General features: G+C 53.9%; 6 protein-coding genes across 6 annotated transcripts; 4 read left to right on the plus strand and 2 right to left on the minus strand.

Moving 5' to 3' along the window:
- The first annotated feature begins 4,435 nt into the window (after positions 1-4,435).
- BZA05DRAFT_14004 (peptidyl-prolyl cis-trans isomerase-like 4) lies at positions 4,436-6,507 on the plus strand. Its single transcript, XM_051478888.1, has 4 exons — positions 4,436-4,801; positions 4,986-5,674; positions 5,745-5,941; positions 5,994-6,507. The coding sequence occupies exons 1-4, from the start codon at positions 4,707-4,709 to the stop codon at positions 6,381-6,383; spliced, it is 1,371 nt and encodes a 456-aa protein (XP_051344397.1). The 5' UTR covers positions 4,436-4,706; the 3' UTR covers positions 6,384-6,507.
- Positions 6,508-9,279: 2,772 nt separating this feature from the next.
- Positions 9,280-11,946, plus strand: BZA05DRAFT_382474 (uncharacterized protein). Its single transcript, XM_051482117.1, has 3 exons — positions 9,280-9,463; positions 9,595-9,847; positions 9,999-11,946. The coding sequence occupies exons 2-3, from the start codon at positions 9,644-9,646 to the stop codon at positions 11,487-11,489; spliced, it is 1,695 nt and encodes a 564-aa protein (XP_051344398.1). The 5' UTR covers positions 9,280-9,463; positions 9,595-9,643; the 3' UTR covers positions 11,490-11,946.
- Positions 11,947-12,063: 117 nt separating this feature from the next.
- BZA05DRAFT_346150 (ribosomal RNA-processing protein 7-domain-containing protein) lies at positions 12,064-13,063 on the plus strand (the record flags this gene model as incomplete). The annotated part of the gene is made up of 1 exon (XM_051481186.1): positions 12,064-13,063. A coding segment is annotated over exon 1 (930 nt), but the record flags the coding sequence as incomplete, so codon positions are not given.
- A 234-nt stretch (positions 13,064-13,297) lies between these two features.
- On the minus strand, positions 13,298-14,658 carry BZA05DRAFT_450705 (Alpha/Beta hydrolase protein; the record flags this gene model as incomplete). The annotated part of the gene is made up of 7 exons (XM_051487415.1): positions 13,298-13,713; positions 13,765-13,803; positions 13,852-13,940; positions 14,152-14,305; positions 14,375-14,438; positions 14,506-14,531; positions 14,604-14,658. Coding segments are annotated over 7 exons (840 nt in total), but the record flags the coding sequence as incomplete, so codon positions are not given.
- Positions 14,659-15,159: 501 nt separating this feature from the next.
- Positions 15,160-16,449, minus strand: BZA05DRAFT_382480 (uncharacterized protein). The gene is made up of 2 exons (XM_051482118.1): positions 16,130-16,449; positions 15,160-16,062 (listed from the first exon to the last, which is right to left on the minus strand). The coding sequence occupies exons 1-2, from the start codon at positions 16,362-16,364 to the stop codon at positions 15,428-15,430; spliced, it is 870 nt and encodes a 289-aa protein (XP_051344401.1). The 5' UTR covers positions 16,365-16,449; the 3' UTR covers positions 15,160-15,427.
- A 1,097-nt stretch (positions 16,450-17,546) lies between these two features.
- Positions 17,547-19,781, plus strand: BZA05DRAFT_382482 (uncharacterized protein). The gene is made up of 2 exons (XM_051482119.1): positions 17,547-18,306; positions 18,379-19,781. Exons 1-2 carry the CDS (start codon positions 17,588-17,590, stop codon positions 19,337-19,339), a joined length of 1,680 nt encoding a protein of 559 aa, XP_051344402.1. The 5' UTR covers positions 17,547-17,587; the 3' UTR covers positions 19,340-19,781.
- The last annotated feature ends 601 nt before the right edge of the window (positions 19,782-20,382 follow it).

The following is a 20,382-nucleotide window of genomic DNA, read 5'->3' on the forward strand; positions in this document are numbered from 1 at the left end:
GGGGGGGGGGGCAACAAGTGGTAGATGCGGCGGTAAATCAGAGGGATATCTGGGAAGGGTTCTAATGGAAAAGTTACGAAGATGTGGCGAGAGGGCGCATTATGAAGTGTTTGCATGTCGATACATTGAGGAAGGGCATAGGTCATTGCACTCCCACCCCCCCTCCACCAATCCCCCAATCCCTCCCCATCATAGGGATCTCGGATGACAGGTAGAGATCTATCGGCCATCAGATGGATCCCAGAAGTGAAACAGACGGCTGGCTCATGGTTTCTTCTAATGTGCATTTGATTTTGGCTTCTCACCTTCCAGCGCAGGAAAAGCACAGGGCAGAAAGCGTGCGTGGATATCATGGGCAATTCTTCTCATATTCACCCGTTGGTAGTGCGCTGGACAGGTCCCGTGTATCCGCAGGCAGGAATGAGGCGGGGAGGGAAGAGAGATAGGAGGGGGGGGGGGAGGGCTCCACTGGTGGTTGTAATCGGCAGTGCTTGTTTCCTATCGTCTTTTGTGTACATTTTTCTGGAGCGAATGCTGGGCTTCCCTTTGTCCTTCTGGGGAACCTAAATCTTGTCGGCATAATGCCGCCCATGCGATTTTGCTGGGCTACAATCTCCCATTCACCGTGGTCAGCCGAGCAAGCAAGCAAGAAGTCAAGCGAGAGACTTCACCTGTCCCTCTCTCAAGGCTGTGCAGGGCCACCAGGAAGATATATGGGCCAAATCAAAGATCCCCACCATTCAGATGACGGACAATGCCTTACTGCAGGGCCGCAACGTGTAAAGCAGGAACGCATATCGGATCGTGGCAACGCTGGCGTTTGAAGGGCGTTGAAGTTTGTGACCAGATTCGAAGCCACCGATTCCCCTCGTTGCTCGGATGCACTTTGTATCAAGGTTGATTTGAAGTGCAAAAAATAAACTGCCTCATCCGGCGGTGGCATTCGCCACAAATTCCGCAGCAAGGCTGTGCTGCTCACATCTGACGATTAGCTTCGTGGGAAGTTACTGGTCCACGAAGGCAACGACGACAGTATTGCTGTCAAGCAATTTGATGTCTGAAGCCTTAGATCGCGGCCGAGAACGGGGAGATGCGCGCGCCACCATCGACGCCGTTTGCACAAAGCATGGTGGGTCACCCGATGCTAGTGGCTGTAGGAGAGCCATGCGTATGTGTAACAAACAACGGAAGTAACCCTGGCTCGAAATCAAGTTGGGGGGGAGGGGATGGGAGGGGGAAGGAGGTAGGGAGCAAACCTGGAGGGACCAAGCAGAATCGTACGGCATCTAGCAGAATTCTTGAGGTTTTGGCCGCCGCTCTCCAGATGGGATGTGGTGTAGAGTTACCGACAGCCCTATCCGCACACCATGATATCCCGCAACGTGGCGGGCATCATGTATGTACATTGCAGTGGCTATGGCAGGAAGCACAGTTCTCCCTCTGCTTGACCATGACTGTTGGCGATGGGCTGCACTGTTGACCGAAAACCATTACGAGCCGTTCGAGCCGATTCGAACTGCAGTGCCGCTACGTTAGATGCTACATAGGCAACCGTTAGTGGGCAGACCCGGTTCTTGGAGGGGGGGGAGGGCAAGACTGGGAGGAGGGTGTGAGGTGGTCAATGTGCGGATCCATGTGTTTTCTGCGAAAACACCATCCAGCAAGGCCGCTCATGGCCGGAAGGGCTGGCTGGACAGAAGGACGGACGGAGGCACCGCAGTATGCAACACGACTGGGCCGGGTGGCCGTAATACCTTCGGCAGGTACCCCCGTCTGGTGAACCGCCACCTACTTCACGGACGAGACACACCAGTTATGCATCCTCCGTCAGATACGCATGGATTTCTCGCGTGCTCAATTGGCAATTCTCCGACATATGTCTCGCTTCGCCGATGATCCCAACCAGATCATCGAAACCTGGCTTGGAGGCAGGCTATCTGGCAGAACCGATGCCACAACAAAGGTTGACCACAGGTCCCGCGTGTGGATCTCAGACTGCGGGTAGACGGTGGTCCCCACGGGTCTGCAATGCAAGGTATCGTTCCTTCAATCATCGTAGGTACCCGCCGCTGCTGCTTTACGAGCCTGAATTCGCCGGCTCTTGTGGGGAAGGCAGATAGGTCCGTTGCGTGTACATATCAGCCCAGGGGGTTTTCTCCGCTGCCGCCCCACGAACCGTCCAGCCACTCCCACATAGCGCGGCCTGGAGTGCGGTGATACAAAGCATTGGGGGCGGGGGGCGGGATCTGCTCTTCCCCCACAGCAGCTGAAGCCGATTCCGATCCAATCTCCATAACTCCCGAGAGAAAATACAGTTTGGCCCTGATGGTTGTTCCTGTGAGAGGCAACTCCAATATCAGCCAGTTCTAGTTGTCCCCAAGAGATGTACGCAGGCAATCTGTACATACATACATGCATAAGTACTGACCTACAAAGACGGGCCAAGAGCAGGATGTCCTCTACGTGGCCAGCTCAGAGTACCTGCCGATTGCAATTGGGTCCGTACGCAAAGCTATCGGTACTCCATGGTTACATAGGTTGTGTAGCAATCGAGTTCCGAGTCCTGAAACACTTCCTAGGTCCCTCTTGTCCATAAATACTTGTTGTTTGAAGGAATCTAGATGCGTGTGCATGTACGGTTGAAGTATGTACCACACGCCTTGAGCTGGGCGGGTCCGGAAGGTGAAGTGAGCGGTCCAAACCGGGGGGGGGGGGCAAACGTGTCACCGAGAAAGAAAGATAAAAAATTGAAATAAAGCTACCCCCGGGGGTACAGAGATTGCTGGGCACGGCATCAGTGACAAGCGGTAGGTGGGTACTTGGATCCTTTCTTGAATCGACCCGCAAGTCGAGGTACAGACAGATAGACACCGATACGTACGCACAGGTACAGGCAGGTAGATAGACACCGATACGTACGTACGCACGCCCGCACCTTCAGTTGCGTTTTGCATGATCATGAGTGCAGGACAAGATTCGAACATTGCTCATAATGGTGAGCTGTTCTTTCCAGATCTGCCCGAATCTGTGCACTGTCAGGAGAGAATTCCCACAGCCTGTGCCACTTGCATTGGGGGCGATCGCGAGCGTGACAGGTTGCGTAGAGCATGGAGCATGGAGCATGGAGCATGCCGACTTGCGCAGAGAATACGTGCACAATCCGCTCACAATGCGCCTTCTCTTCCGAGGACGCGGGAATAGCCGCTCCCGAGTGAGCTGCACAGATTCGGCGAGTGATGGGCATTGAACCAACCGCAGAGCAGCTGCCCCTCTCGCAATGGCCTTCTGGGCTGGCCAAATGGCTGGCCAACTGGCTGGCTGGCCGACTGGCCGACTGGATGACTGGATGACTGGTCATCTCGAGATGCATGTCGTGCAGAAACGGAGTGCGGTGAAACCGAGGAGAATCTGCGCGCAGACTGATATATCGATGGAGTTGCACCGGACTGTCTCGGGAAGTTGCAGGTAGAAGAAAGGGCGCCAAGAACAACACATAACGTCCTGTGGCCCCGCATGGCACAGCTTTCGCGCAACAACCAGGCCATTTGTATGTGTGCCCAGATAACTGCCATTCACGAATTGGAACTTTGAGCCGGGCCTCGAATTCCCAACCTCTTGGCACGCCGTTCTTGGAGGGGAGCGTAGATCTGGCTATAGATAGCCGCGCGATGTGTATAACCCATTAACTGCCATGCCGCCAGGACATCTCGGGGGACGGTAGATGGAATGGCTAGAGTGCTGTCCAGTAACCGTGAGTAGCTTTGGGCGGCGAGTTAACGATGGTGGTTCTTTCCGCCAGGACTTAGGAGCGGAGTATTCCCTGCGCGGCCGGCACAAGGAATCGATGCACGCCACGGCCTCTGTCGGATGGAGGGGACTCGGGGTACCTGATGCACAAGAGCCGTTCTTCGACGTTGCCCTCCCAACGTCGTGTACCCGCAAGGGAAGATCCAGCGTGCAACCGGACGTGGTTACCACCCTCCCTCCCTCCTCACATAGGTACTCCTCAAGTCCGGTATCGTAAGCATTATCAAATCAGAAGTTGTCTGCCCGGCAGTTGTCGTCCCATCCGAGTTCCCTGAGTCCATGTATGTGTCTGTGTCTGTGTCTGTCTGTGTCTGTGTCTGTGTCCGTGTACCACGCAGAGTGCTAGGCTGTACTCTAGTTAGAGTTGACTTGTTGAGCTGAATGGGCGAGCAGAAATAAAGCTTCTCTATGCACCCACTCAAGCTGTCGTAAGTATCCAGCTTGCGAGCGACATCGATGAGCTGCCGAGCTGTAGCGCCGTTACATGGAGAACAAAGTGTAGATACTCGCGGCTAATGCGTATCTTAACGAGACCATAGCTCCTTACTTACCTAACCTGATGAGGCGTGCCAAGCCTTGGGAAAGGAGCAGCTGAAAACCACACCAATCATCTCCATTGAAGCTGTGACCTCACCTTCAAGGCTCCAGCAACGCGCAGCAGCAACCACACGCGACGACGTAGTGCCACCGCTCCTCCTCGAACCACCCCGACCAAACACCACCCTACCTCCCTTCCTCCCTCTGCTAGACACTTGCGCCTCTCTGTCGACTCCGTGAAATCGACTTGCGAACTACCACTCGGCTTCAGAACCGGTAACCCACCAATTTGCTCGTCCGCCCTAGGAATCCTGCTCTTTTCGCCCTCGATCCACGCAACAGCTTCTCTTAGAGTCCCACCAATGTCCGTTCTATTGGAGCTGGGCGAGGCGGGCGATATCGTCATTGACCTGCTCGTCGACTACGCTCCGCGCACCTGCGAGAATTTTCTGAAGCTGTACGCAAATCCCACCCCCCCCCTCCCAAAAAAAAATATATAAAAAAAAGATAAAAAAAATCCCAATATCGCGCTCATTCGGCGTTCATTCCTTTCCGTACGGCGACCCTAGCCTTCTGAAATCTCCCGCTTCGGGAACCTACAATCACCAACCAACTAACACCACGTTCGGAACCGCTGTCAGATGCAAAGTGAAATATTACAATTTCTCTCCAATATACGGTGTCCAGAGAGACTTTTCGTTCCAGACCGGCGACCCAATCGGACCAGACTCGCCAGACTCAGATGGTGGTTCGTCTATATGGGGCCTTATCGACGGCCCGTCGCGCCGCTTCTTTCCGGCGGAATTTCACTCGAAATTGAAACATTCGGAGCGCGGAACCGTCAGCATGGCTACCGCTCCAGCTGCAAGTAACCCCGATGAGAGGGTTAGCGGGAGTCAGTTCATCATCACCCTAGGGGACAATCTAGACTATCTTGACGGCAAGTCATCGGTCTTCGGCAAAGTCGTGGAGGGATTCGATGTGTTGGAGAAGATCAACAACGCTTTCTGTGACGGCAAGGGAAGGCCGCTGAAAGACATCAGAATACGGCATGCGATAATCCTGGAGGATCCGTTCCCCGATCCCAAGGGTTTGGTTGAACCGCCAGAGAGTCCCGTCCCATCAGCTGCCCAGTTGGCAACCGTCCGAATCGCGGAGGATGAAGAGCTCGATGTTAACGAAGATCCTGAAGTGGCTGAAAAACGGAGGCGAGATCGGGAGGCTAAGGCACAAGCTCTTACGCTAGAGATGGTCGGAGATCTACCATTTGCCGACGTCAAACCACCAGAAAACATTCTGTTTGTATGCAAGCTCAATCCAGTCACACAAGGTACGTGTTGTCGGGGGGAGGGGGCTTGTTCCGTTATCCGACCCCATTGACTGACGTGAACCCATTTCAGACGAAGACTTGAATCTCATCTTCAGCCGCTTTGGCAAGATTCTCTCGTGTGAGGTCATTCGGGACAAGAGGACTGGTGATAGTCTGCAGTATGCATTTATTGAGTTTGACGATCAGAAAGCCTGCGAACAGGCCTACTTTAAGATGCAAGGTGTTTTGATTGACGACCACAGGATTCACGTGGACTTTTCCCAGAGTGTAAGCTCTCCCGAGCCCCGACCGACTCTACGTTTACTTACATCAAAGACAGGTGTCGAAATTGTCCACTAGCTGGCGGACAAACACCAACGAAAAACGCCAGAAACAGGCCAATTCGCATGGGTTTGGCGGATCATCGCAGCTGCAGCGACGGGGGCAATACCGGGAAGACACAAGAGCACCGCGTAATGATGGGCAGCACGATCTCGTTTTTGATGCTCCTGATGTCAAAAGAAAGGAAGAGCCTCCGCGCCGCAGAGAACAGGACCGTCACCGTTCATCTCGCGGACACGATGACGGAAGAAGCAAAGACACGAAAAGGTACCGGAGTCGTAGCCGTAGCAGAGATCGAAGGAGGGAAAGTGATAGGCTCCGTCACAACCGAAGTCGCAGTCCAAGAAGGCATCGTGATCGCGATGACCGTGACCGGTACAGAAGGTGATCATAGGTCATCACTCATTCTTCTTCATGTACGGTATGTAGTAAAACAGGACTTGGATTCCCCGAATATTCTTAAAGAGATTGATCAGTGGTGGCTGGCATAGCCTACAATCCTACACGTGTATTATCTATGGAAGTTTGTCCTGTTCAACCAATTCATTATCCATGGCTTATGCTTTAGTTTCTCGAAGCACTGGACGGTCGATGGATTAATTAAGGCGTGACATCGAACAAGGCCGGCTTTCCGTTATGCCTTGGCGTGACGTCGAACAAGGCCGGCTTTCCGTTGTTCCTTGGCGCGATACTCCTCCGTCTCTTGTGAAGAATGGATCACTTACGCACCAATTCATCAACATTTACCGACAGACGCAGGAAGCCACACGAGATGCGAAGGTAGGGAGAGGAGCGTATATGGTCCCCTCCACCATGCACCATGACACTGCCAACAGACTTCCATTAGAAGCAAAACTGTAGGACGTCTTTTACATTGGCGTTACCAGTTCTCGGAAGTGCGCGGGTATTTGTTCCAGACCGAACTGGCGCTGGCAGTACAACATTACCCGATGGGGACAGTCGTTCTCGTCCCCTGATCCGTTTTCAAGGCAATCATATTATGCAGCGCCCGATCGGGCGTTAAATGGCACTTTCCCAAACGAAGTCCATTCTCACGACGACAATACTCATAATCATACGCATGACCACAACCCATAACTCCGCCAGCTTCGCCCTCTGTGGTTTGGTATCGCTTTCTATGAGTGTGGCATATATCTACATTATGGTTGTTTTTTGTTGTGAATTTCTCCACGGGACAAGGCGATGGACGAGGTCCGGTGATGCATAGTGGCGGTGCTCCCACCATTGTCGGTGGTCATCAACTATCACGTCTGACTACACATCACTCTGGGATGATTTCAACACCACAAATAACCATCTAAATCAGTCACCCAACTTTCTCACGATGGTCAATCACATGAATGAAATTGTTCGGGCTTCGGGGGGAGCTGGCGACAGAGTTTCCGAATTTCCTTGTTTTTGACATTGAAGCACAGATCATGGCCGAGCTGAGGGATCAGCAGGAGAATTTGGGGGCAGAGGCTTTGGTGCTCTTACACGGGTCACTGGGATACCCACCCCCCGTCAGCTGTGGGGCAAAACAGCCCGACAACTCTGGTTAACCTGTGCTTTGCTTTCGTCGGTCGGCCACGCATCGCCGCCGGCGTGTATGTATGCGTTATGCACCCACGGACCCTCCTCCTCCTCCCCTCCTCCGCATTTCTGCCAGCAAATGCCGCTGCCGACCGGGTATGTATTCGTCTCGATGCTCGGACTTTTGTTCCCGATTTTCCTTTTCATTTACATTTATTTTACTTTCCCCCTCCCCCGAGTCCCCCCAGTCCCCACGTCCCCTCGTGTGGCGTGTCAGCGTCCACGCGTTGCATGTTTATGCAGGAATTCAAAAAGTCTCCCTTTATCGCTGGATTTTGTGGGAGGCTGCCGATAAATACAGTAACCAGAGTATAGTACATGAGTTGTACATCGTTGCCGGCTGGGAAGCCGCAGCAACTCTTGTAATTCAAAGTACTCTATGATATACTCCACTTCCACTCATTTATGATAGGAGATATCAAGAAACGCTTCCCCACAGTCCAATCACGGATTCCATAACCCCCAACGAACGGAAACGGATGAATCCGCCGGCAGGAGCGGCGTCGTGGTGGGGGAAAATTTTGCAACTGCAACTGCAAACTTCGACCCAACAGCTGAAAATGGTATCTCGAAAAGAAAACAATCGGATTGGCTTGCGGAAAAAAGAAGAAAAAATTCAGCAGAAAATCAGCCTGCATATTTCCCTCAAAGATAGCTTCCATCCTTCATCCGGGCGAGACGAGACGAGGCGGGGGCGGGTTTATGGTTAGATAAGGCAGGATTTTGGGGGGGTTATTTCAGCTACAAAGTACTCTAGATATGCGGCTCTATCGCCTACCTGGACACTCTATACGGTATCCTGACGACAGTGCGGAATCCGAAGGCTATTTTGCTTCGATTTCTCGCTCGGTCTTGGAGCGTCGTAATCAAGCGACCAAAGACTGTGTCTCTGGATATTCGTGGCGAGCCTCTTGTTTGAGTACACCTGTACTGCGTTGATTGATTCGTGGTTATACATAACCGGCATGGCAGGCCTGAGGCAGCGATATGGATCTCTCTGGAGAAAGAACCAAAGAACGGGTTCGGCCTGCAGCGGCTCCTGCAACTCGCGCTAGACCATCGCATATCTACCGCTCCAATTGGTTTGGCGGTGCACCGTTGTCAAGTTCCTTAGCCAGGTACCTTAATCCCTGGCGGGACGTAGATGGCTGGGGGCAGTTGGCAGGGTGGTGGGAGATCGCTCAAGAGTGTCCGGGACAGCGACCGAGGGACTGACTGACTGACTGATACATAGAACACCGATCTCGAACTCGCCCAGCATAGAAAGAGAGAGAAGAACCTCCAGCCAGCCAGCCACCCCTCCTCCTCTCATCCGACACAAAACACCAAGATCTCACGACAACAACAACAACGACGACAATTACCACGGCGCTGCAGCAGCGATCTGGTCGAGCAACAAGCGAAGTCAACACAACACAGCCATGTCCGCATCCGTATCCACGGACCACGATTCCGACGACGAAGATGCCTCGCTCGAGTCCTTGACGCGGAACCTTTCACGACACACGCAGCGGCCCATGAGCGTGCATTCGCTGGGAGGAGTGGCGTGTTGTTGCGGGAGTGACCAGTGCGAGTCACTTCACAGGAACCAGGCGATGCTGCAGGAACTCGAGGGCCAGATGAAGATTGCGGGTACGCTTGGAAAGGTCAGTCCGGCCACCGTCAGTTCTGGGGGGAGGGAGATGCGATACTTCTTCTTCTCCTTCTCGTCGTGTTCTTCTCGCGTGTGCGCACCCTTCCTTTCTCGACGTTTCGTTTCACCCCCTTCTCCTGGAGCTGGAGCTTGTGTTCCCCGACGCGAGATGTTTGTGTTGGCGATAGTTACGTCGACGGTCGTCCTTGTCGTCGTGTTTGTTTTTGTCGTGGTTGGCGTCAGGTACTTTGAGTTGCTTGTTGGGTTACTGCATTTATTGCCATGCAGTATGATGCACGACACGCACGCATACACACACACGCCCACCCACACACACACAAGAAAAGAGGAGAGAGGTAGCTGACATGAAACTGGCCGGATCCGGTGCATCGTAGGCACTTCTCAAACGACACGAAAGCTCGATGGCGGAAGCAGAATCCCGCCAAGCGTCCACCGCGATGGTCCTGGAGGAGTTGGAGAGCCAGAACGCCCAGTTAGAAGTCGAGAACGAAAAGACGCTGGAGGAGAATAAGCGGCTCTTGCGCGATCTTGAGGAGCTCAACTCGAGCATGGCCATGTCCGAACTGCGAGTGAGGGAACTACAGGAAGATCTGGATGCTGCGCATGTAAGTGCACTGCAATGACATCGTACACTGCCGTCACCAATTCCCCCCACCCCGGTCCATCTATTCATCCATCCATCCGTACGTCTGTTGCGTGGGGGAGGGGGTTGTTTTTGCCATCTGCGGGAATGTTGATTGAAGCGTTGTTTGACAGGCCGAGTTATCTCGGATTTCTGCACATGCAGCTCGAACAGCGGTTCTCGAGGCGCAGCTGGCAGTCTTGGAGAGCGAACAGGAGGAACTGCGGAACACCATCACCACCACAAAGGAGGAGGAGCGGGCTGCGGTCGCGCGATGGAAACGGGCCGAACGTCAACTTGCAGAGCTCGAAAACCAGCTGGAGCGGATACAGCGCGAGCACACGTTGGAGCGTGCGCGATCCAAGAACATCCTTGAACGGATGGAACAACGCAAGCTGGCGAGTCAGAGGGCTGGGACATTCCCTACGACGCTGGCGGCGGACAAGAACGCCATCAGCCGCTTCATGAAGGAGATACTCGCGGAGAATGGGCACCTGCAGCTGGGCGTCGCAGAGCTGAGGGACATGCTGGCGCAGTCGCAGGAGGAGATCAAGATGCTGCGCGAGAAATTGGAAGTCATGGGTAGCGACCACCACATCCAGGTCGACTCCGGCAGGTCGCCTTTGAGCATGGAGCTCGCGCGATCCCCGTCGCCGCAGAGTTCCACGACAGCCGCAGGCGTAGTCGTTCACCACCACCACTATCATGCACTCCCCGGCAACAAGGGGAAAGCCATCAAACCCCCGCTCAGGCGTCCGAAGAAGAAGAAGAACATTTCCGGCGATCACCATATCGACACACTTCGCGTCCAAGGATTCGATGCTGCCAGTGGTTCCTCGAGCAGGGCGCCAAAACGCTGGTCAACGTCAACGGGCGCTCTCTCTTCGTCGCCCACCTCCACTTTCCGTGACTCGTCGATCTTTGATCGCATGGACAACGGCGACGACACCTCGCGTCCGACCAGTGCAGACTCGAACTATGCACCGTGGCCCAAACAATCTTGGGGGAAACATACCCGCAAGGTCTCCCACCCGCCACCCTTCACCATTCTCAACACTACCCAAGAAGTGTCTTCGGATCCTGAGAGCATTTCTCGCTCTCCGCCACAGCCGTCTCCAATGCGGGCGGCTTCACCTCCCATTCCAATCCTAAAGCGCTCGGTATCCCACGAGAGTCTCTTGTCAATATCCGCGCTCGATCATTCGGCGTACCACACGTCCCCCGCGCTCTCGGTATCGTCGTTCACGTCTCGGCGGCCTGATCTGAGAAGCCATAGATCGAGAGTCAATGATCCACAAGCAAGCATCACACACGGAGTGGCAATCCGAGATAGTCCCGGAAGCAGCCAGTGGGGAGGCTCAGCGTACAGCCGGCTACTGGGGCTTGCTGAGGGTAGCCCGCCTACCGGCAAGACCCTTTCCCGGAAACCGTCTGCCGCCAGTAGCAATGGCGCTGGCGGCGGTAGTGGTTGGTTCTGGAAGTACGTTACGTTGGCGCCTGGAGGATCGAAACCAGGAAGAAGCGAGGAGCCCAAAGCGAAGAAGCCGATCACGAGGCCGATTGCTGGATTCGTCGACGAGGACTTGCTGAGGGAGTCCTTGGTTGACGGGCCAGGATTGTCGTGAGCGGAGCCGGTGTTTTATCTATTATATATACGAAACGGTATGTTTTTTCTTTTGTTGACCTCTCATAGCATAAGGTAGGAAGGATGTTGGGGGGTTTTTTTTGGAAGGGGATAGAGCATTTCTGGGGCGTTTTGGGCTGTTTTTTTGATTTCTATTCTCATCTCCTACACTGGACCGCGATACCCACATGCTAGTGCACTTCTCTGCACTCTTCCTTTGTCTCCGCTCTCTATCGCCACTTCGCACAATCTTTTTCATACCCTTTCTTTTCCTTCACTTCATCTTTGGACGGCATTTTACATTGGAACTGGGACTTGTAATTTCATCTTTTGGATAGCATCGCTTTGTCACGGCAGGTACACAGCGGGCAGCGGTTCTTGGGCTTGCGGACTTCTTGGACAGATCTCATTTGCTATGTCTCTGTACTTAACGCAACGTCACTCCGGGCTTGAGAAGCTCGAATAATAATCTGTGTTTCACAAGCAAGTGGCGAAAGTAGTGTGTAACTTCGCCCGAGTTACAGTTCGAGGTGATCAACCGTGAAATCTTGGCGCAGTAGAACCCTGCCCGTTCCCTGCAACCCAAAACTTCGAATCTCGAATTTCGAACCCAAACCTCACCACCAAACACCACAACCAACCAAGATGACAGCCTCAATCCCCCTCAAGATCAAGAACGAATACTACATACTACCACTAGCTCTCCCCGCAACCCCCTCCGGCGCCCCAGAAGCAACCCACATCCTCTACCTCCGGCGTCACCAACCGCGCATCCCCACACCCAACGACAGCCGCACGCTCTTCGTCTCGAACCTTCCCGCCGACGCCACAGATGCGCACCTGCGCACCCTCCTCTCGTCACTCGGCGGCGGCCGCATAGAATCCGTCAGCTTCAGCACCGACGCCGCCGCCCCTCCACCCCCCGCGCCCGCCGCTCCCACCACCATCGACTCCAGCACCAAGAAGCGCAAGCGCGCGATCACCTCCGGAGGCGGCGAAGCCGCCGCGCTCGCCGCAGCCGCAGAGATCAGGACGTGGGACCGGGCGCTGCAGCGCAGCGGCGCGAACGGGCTCGCGGTATTCGTTGACGACGCCAGCTGCGCGGGCGCGCTGCGGGCGATCGAGAAGCTGCGGCGGAAGTCGAAGACCGCGGCGGCACTGCCGGTGTGGGGCGAGGGCGTGGCCGGTGTTCCAGAGCTGGGGATCGCGAGGTATGCCGCGCATCATAGGCTGAGGTTCCCGGCGTCGGCGAGGCTGCAGGCGAGCGCGGACGCGTTTGTGGCTGCGTTTGGGGAGGCGGAGGAGGTGGCGAAACAACAGGCGGCCAAGAGGAGGAGTGTCGTCGATGAGGATGGGTTTGTTACTGTTACGAGGGGCGGCAGGGTTAAGCCTGCGACGCAAGAGGCGGCCAAGGCGGTATTGGATGAGAAGGAGAAGAGGAAGGGGGAGCTTAAGGGCTTTTATAGGTTCCAGATTAGAGAGGAGAAGAAGACGCGGCAGAACGAGCTGTTGGCGAAGTTTGAGGAGGACAGGAAACGCGTTGAGGAGAGGAAGAAGGGGAGGAAGTTTAGGCCCGAGTAATCCGATGGACTTGATGGTGGAGAAAAGTGTTTTTATTTGGGCTCGCTGTATTCAGGCTCCGGAGTTGATCTTAATTGCAAATGATGTTTATGCTGTGGTAGGTATCTTTCGGATATCATCTAAACTAAATTCTACATCTCCTTCCGGCACTCATTCTCCTCAAAATCCTTTTTCAGCCAGCTTATCTGGAGTATCGTGCACCACATCAGCCACCGCTCCCCCACTACCCCACTACCCCAAGAAGAACTCACCAGTAATAGCGCAGTAAAATGCCAGCGCATTAAAGTCCCTCTTCACGCCGATCAAATTGCCCACCGCGAATCCAACACGATTGACCCAATTTATGATGCTGAGGTGATTGACGCCCACCAAGGTCCCTTCGTATGTCCCCCACCTTGCCGATTTGACGGATACCAGCCCGTCATTCGGACCCTCTGTTTCCTGGATTACGCGGTGCGGTGCGTACCAGATGTTGTAGAATTGAGGCGCGAAGGTGGCGCCGTATGAGAAGTAGCTGACGTTGGGGTCGTTGGGGACGGCCGGATTGAAGGTCTCGTCCATGTACTTCGTGGTGAGTTGTGAGAAGGCGCCGGTTTGGAATCCCATCTTGTGAAGGACACGGTAGATCCGGGGTAGGTTATGCGCTATGGACGGAGTCAGAGAGACATATCTTGGACCGAAAGGGGGTTACAGACGTCCAATAGTGGAAAACATGCGGTCGGCGAAGGATGAGCCTGTGAATATTAGCGAGTGATATAATGTGCTTCAGAATGTGGCCATACCATGGTGAGGAGTGGCAACAGTCGTGAGAGACAGCACCTTGAAGTCGGTCGGTTTGAGTATACTGATCATATACCTGGCATCGATCCCACTATCGTAGCCAATTGGTCAGTCGACCATCCACAGTTCCCCAAGGGGCCAAATACTCACCCCTAAACACTCCAATCCATACCCGCAGCCCACGTCAGCCCACTGTTCCTCCCACAGTATCAACCACGGTAAACGCACCATACTATGCCTACATGTCGTCAGTCCTATGTACCTCCCCCAGATTCCAGATGCGGCACACGTGGGCCTCCTACCCAATCAAATTAACACTCTTCCCGACGCCACCTGCCTTCCTGATCCCTTCCGCCAAAGCCTCGGCCCTCTGCTCGATCGTCGACGTCGGCGGAACTGTCGATACGATTACCTGCACCCCACGGGCCTGGAGGCAATCTGAGATTCCACGCCAGTCTACCACACGGACGGGTCAATAGCTGTAGCGATAGTGTCAATGGGAGGGAGGGAGGGAGAGAACGTTACATTCGATCCCCGGAATCCAGTTCCCCGCCAGTCGCAGTTTGTCAAAGCCCATCAAGCCATGGCACTAAGTACTCTCTACATCAGCCCTCCCGGTCCCCTCCCTTCGTCCTCCTCCTTAGGGTGGCACACACCAAAACAACCGGATTCTTCGGTGCCTCTATGTACATATCACCCGATCAGCCGTCACCTCCCTAGACAACCCAACTCAACCAACACGACGGGTACCTACTATAACTCTCCCTCAAATCGGCGAACTCATCCTTCAACTCGCGCACACGGGGGTCTTCCCACGCCTTCTGTTTCGCCTCGTTGCTGTCGGCTCTCGGCCCGGTTGCTGTGCCTGTGGAGTAGAAGCGGATCCAGATCAGAGCTGGCGGACGGCCGCGGACCATTGTGATGCAGTTCATGGAGTTTTTTTTTTCGGGGGTGTCGTGCGAGATTTTGGGAAAAGATGCGGTGGATCTCTGGTACCCGGGGGACGGGATAGTGAGCATGACAGGGAAAAGGACTATGATATCACCGGTGACAGGGTTCTGCGGGAAGCGAGTGCATGGGCTTTGGGGATGTGGATGCACTACGGTATCATCACTCGAACGAGAGCTTCACAACTTTTCGTTCTGGTGTTGGATGGGTGCGCGGGACAGTGTGGGGGAACCGGTTTGTAACTGCCATGATCTACTAAGGTTGAATGCAAAAATGACTAAACAAGAAACAAAAAAAGATGCACACGTTTGAGGACCCGGATTCACTGCTCTACTGACGTCTGAGCTTTTTGTGCATCAGGTGGGAGTGATACAATATCATTTGCACGTATCCTTAGACAATCAAATGAACACAATGATACCTGACTAGGTTTGATCATCACAGATTCTGTAAAATCCATCCCCATGCAACCGAAATGGTTCAGACGTGAGTATGAATCATGTCAATCACGCACACAAACTGGTATGAAAACACCTTTAATGCCCGATCCAAACAACGCCGAAGAAGAAAACATTAACAATGACAGCCATCCGGTCCGTATGAGCTCGCACATAAACCCCGTGACGACGTTTACCTCCTCTTACGATCTCCCATCAAGCCACCGAGCCGTCCCTTGAGCCTCCTCCTGCCAGCATTCGATGTCCAGGCAGTGCTTCCAACTTCACCAAACGACGAATCGTCCAGATCCATACCGTCATCTTCTTCCACGTTGCCCCTAAAATCTTCAGCGCTCTCCGAGATAACCCTCTTTCCCTTGCCACCAACCGCCTTATCCTGATTCTTGAGCTCCTCCTTCCTAGCTGCAACAAACTTCTCGTACTCCTCGCTGTCCTTCTTCTTCCGCAGCGCCTCTCGATTCACCTTCTCCATCTGCTCGTCGATATCTGCAAGGACATCATCACACTGTTTGCACCAAGCGTTCAACGTTTCCACCATGCTCTGGATCTCGACCGGCGCCACGTCGCGTCCAGCGGTAGAAGAGACTTCGACCAGCTGCGACGCAGTATCGAGCTTCGCATGTAGCAATCCCGCGTAGATGGCCGAGATGATGAGGTCCTCCAGGATGCGGACGCTTGGGAGCTCGAGCGACTTCAGGAGGGACGGGTATGTGAGGTGTTCCGATCCGCGCGACGCAATGGTGATCAGCGAGAGCTGCTTGAGCTTTTCGAGCTGCTTCTCGTTGAGCGCGGGGAGGTTCGGGTTCGCTGTTACACCTTAGCCTACCTAGGCACGAGCATTCAATCGCGGCCGCACGGAACGGATGTTACTTACTCCGGTATTCTGCTAAGCTGCCGTAGGCAAAGATCCTGAGGAGCTCAAAGTATGGGAGTCCGTCGGGGTTGGACGAGAGAGCTTGGATGCCGGGGCATTCGAGGAGCTCGGAGAAGACGTAGGTGCCTGGCGCTTGGGTAGCCTGCACCACTAGGTCCGCGGCTGCTCGACCCGTAGCATTCTTTGCGAGCAGGATGAAGGGTTGTAGAGCTGTGATGTATCTCTGGTCGGCCATTGTTGGAGAGAAGGAAGCTTGTTCGAGGGTGGTGGGGATGCGAGGGTTCACAACTGGAGCTTGAGGTGGGGGATGTGGGTGCGTCGAGCAAGTTTATTGAGTGGTCATTTTCTTGTCATTAGGAATCATGTTAAGCGAGCAAGCGGGGCGAGGCTGAGTCAGACGAGGCTGCGTCGGTAAGGCTTCGAGCGAGTGCGATAGTGTGTTTTAGTTATCTACAGTTCATTTGGGGGGGACAAACTCTGAGAGTGAGGAAAAGAGACTTTGAACTACCAGAAGAATGATGAAAGATTGACGACGCAAATCACATGGACAGCCCGAGGGATGTCATTCTTCCCGTGCTGGTTTCCAGCAGAAATACTTTTCATTCCGATTCCGCCACTACATTCAGGCGATGATTTATATCGGAAGTTGATGAATAAGAGAAGAGTATGATGATGAAGATGGAGCGAGAGCGGACGGATGATGAGTTTCAATTTGATGATACAATGTTTGACGAGATTCAGCAGAGCAATGGATTGATTGTGTTACTTTTTTGTTTGGTTCGCTTAGATGACTTGGATTTTCGGGTAGTCAATTTTGTGTTATGAGTGGTCATTCTTATTAATTGACTCATCATTGTTTTAGGTATTGACTACGGTAAAGAAAAACAGATCGGCGACTCAATAAAACAATTGACTCTGCAATCACAACCCAACAAAACATTATCTCAACAAACAATGACTCCTCGACCTGAGAATGACAACGAAATGACTCGGCAACATCATGTCCGGCTTCACAATCCCACCATTGCTTAACGCTAAACTCATACAGTTCACCAACATGGAGGTCTCCTAACTTGGCTTTTGTCAACACACTCATAAGCGGAACCGTTTTAATGTCGCGTATCCTAAAACCACCCTCGTGCTTTCTCTGCGTCAACTTGCTTTGGCGCGCTGACTTAGCTGTAACCCTCGTATTCTCACTCGGTATACGATAGCGACAGAACGGCAATGCATAGGAGAAATCAAAAAAAAGACACATGCAATAGAACAAGAATGTACACGAGAAGGTTCCATTGCTTCCCGGAGCATCTTTAGCATGAACTAGTTCCCAAAGCTTTCATGCTTATATCGGACGTAATGACGTCCGAAGCACGTGACAGAACCCTGGTCTAAAAAAAGGATCGAACGTCCATCCCACATGCTCAACCGAAAGCCAACGTCTCCCCCGCATTTCCCTCAATGCGACTCTCAACATGCTCCCTCCTTCTGCGGCGGTCCTTCCAGCCATCACCTGCAACTTCCAGACTCCTGGCAAGATGCCTACCTCCTCGGTTCCGCAACTACTCCTCACACGCTGATCCGGCACCTCCGATACCCAGAGCGAGCACCATAGACACCACAACTGCGGCACCTCCAGTGTCCACGAAACCCGATACTACCGGTATCGCCGCTACGGCACCTCCGAAAGTTGAGTCAGACGTAGCGGACACCACCAATGCGTCGCCCGCCAAACAGCCGAAGGCCGAGGCCGAGGCCGAGCTGCCGCCAGATCATCGCACGATAGCCACAGCGCAACAGCTGCTGACAACAACCCACTACTCACCGGGGTCGCCGCTGTTTCTTCCGCACGGCACACGCATCTACACCAAGCTTGTGGACTTCCTGCGCTCGCAGTATGCGCTCCACGGCTTCCAGGAGGTGCTGTCGCCGAATATCTACAAGAAGTCGCTGTGGGAGACATCGGGGCATTGGGAGAACTTCAAGGAGGACATGTTTGAGGTTACTGGGCGCGGGATAGGCGCTGTCAAGGATGAGGGTACGGTAGAGGGCCATGAAGAGGAATATGGCCTCAAGCCGATGAATTGTCCCGGACACTGCCTCATGTTCAAGGCCTCTGGCGGCGGAAGGAGCTTGCGGGATTTACCCGTGCGATATGCGGACTTCTCGTCGCTCCATCGGTAGGTTGTGCCGGAGCCCAGGCTCACCGGCTTTTGATATCGCTCATACTACGTGGACTGACCGCTGCGAAGGAATGAAAACTCCGGCTCGTTGAGCGGTCTCACCCGTGTTCGGAGATTCCACCAGGACGATGGCCATATCTTCTGCCGGCCTATACAAATCGCGCAAGAGATCTCTGCCACACTCCAGTTCATCGAGACGACGTACAGGGTTTTCCATCTGCCGAAGCCGGAGCTGGTGCTTTCGACCAGGCCAGAGAACTATATCGGAGAGCTCGAAGAGTGGGATCGCGCTGAGGCTGCGCTCAAGAAATCACTTGAGGAATCCGGACAGGCATGGACCGTGAACGAAGGAGATGGCGCATTCTACGGGCCCAAGATCGACATCATGATCTCGGACTCGGACGGAAAGAAGCACCAAACGGCCACTGTGCAGCTCGACTTCCAGCTCCCCCGGCGCTTCGAGCTCGAGTACCTTGCACCCGCGCCTGCCAGCGAGCAAAAGGGCATTCTCTCGGAAGACCCCGCCGAGCTGAACGAGTCCGGATTCGTCACGCCCGTCATCATCCACCGCGCCGTGATGGGCTCACTCGAGCGCTTCATGGCGCTGCTAATCGAGCACTACAACGGCAAATGGCCGTTCTGGCTCTCCCCGCGCCAGGCAATCGTCATCCCCGTCGCCATGACCGACGAGATCGTGGCGTATGCGCACAAGACTCTGGCCACCATCTCCGGCGTGGAAAACAAGGACCTTACGCAACCGCAGTCCATGAGCAAGCGCACCTTCCACGTCGATATCGACACGACCACCAGCTCGCTGTCGAAGAAGATCCGCAAGGCAAAGAATATGCAGTACAACCACATCATTGTCGTCGGCGAGAGAGACGTAAAGGCTGGGACGCTTAATGTCAACACCGCCGCACCCGCGAAATACGTCCTGAACAAGGTACAGCAGGCGTCGAAAACGTCGGCTGATATGACCGCCGAACAGCTGTACGACCACTTCATCAAGCTGGAGGATAGATATGAGTGATTTCTCGGTAGCTTGTCCGAGAAAGGGGGGGAGATCAACCGGCTCCTGTGTGTTTTTTTATGCAGGGCAAATGTATGTACGATAGATATCTAGCAACAAGGAGAAAAGGAGAAAAAACAAGGACCGATCGACATGATGTATAGTATTCTAGAAGGATGAGTGAGTGAGTGGGTGTGGCGGTGGCTTGTATGAATTTCGGCGAAGCAGGTCCGAGTCGGGGAGCAGGCTTGTGTGTGCTGATCCTGATGGATGGCTTAGAAGTTCGAACCCCTTTTAATGGTTCCATCGGACCTTCTAGATTGATTCTATGCGGCATTGAGTGAGAGAGTATTGCGGGGGAAAGTATTGACGGCCCGGCCGGTTGAGATGGGTTGTGAGATGGGCAATGTCGGATTTTTGCCCCGGCCCCGGCCCCGGACTCGACCCCGACCTCCAATTCACCCTTCCCCATGGAGAATCACAGTTCGTCACTCGTCACTCGGGATAAATCTTGAAACGTGCATAGGATTCTACTACAGGGCGACCGCCTTCAGGGGGAGGCACGGGCGCTCCGTCAATGGTCATGGCAGATATCTCTCTATACGAGCCGTTGTTAAGGCTGATGATGTTGGACACTGGATTGCCGGCCGGTCCAAGGCGTGGAATTCAACGTTTGCACGAGATCCGGAGGTTCCATGAACGGTTTGGTTTGGCTTGGTTTGCCTTGCCGGTCGATGTAGTCATAAACATGAGCACGAGCATGTGAACCCTCAACGGAGGGAGGTGTGATCCTGATAGGTCAAACTGCTAAACCAACCGCGATGATCGTTTTTCACCTAGGGATTCATCTCCACCGAAACCTCAGCCCGACACGGTGTCACGGTCATCACCGATCACTCACCCCCGCTCCGCCGCCTATCCTTGGAATTCGTTCGTCACTGTCTCAGCACAATTTCGCTATGAAGGCTGAAGGTTGAAGGTTGAACTCCGGTTTCGCCGGATCCTGAATTACGGGTGGTACCGATGTTCTAGAGTAGGGGTTCGCCGTGTATTCCCGCGTACCG

The sequence above is a fragment of the Tricharina praecox genome (assembly GCF_024521635.1).
Source record: "Tricharina praecox strain CBS 144465 chromosome Unknown BZA05scaffold_1, whole genome shotgun sequence".
Lineage (NCBI taxonomy): Eukaryota > Fungi > Ascomycota > Pezizomycetes > Pezizales > Pyronemataceae > Tricharina > Tricharina praecox.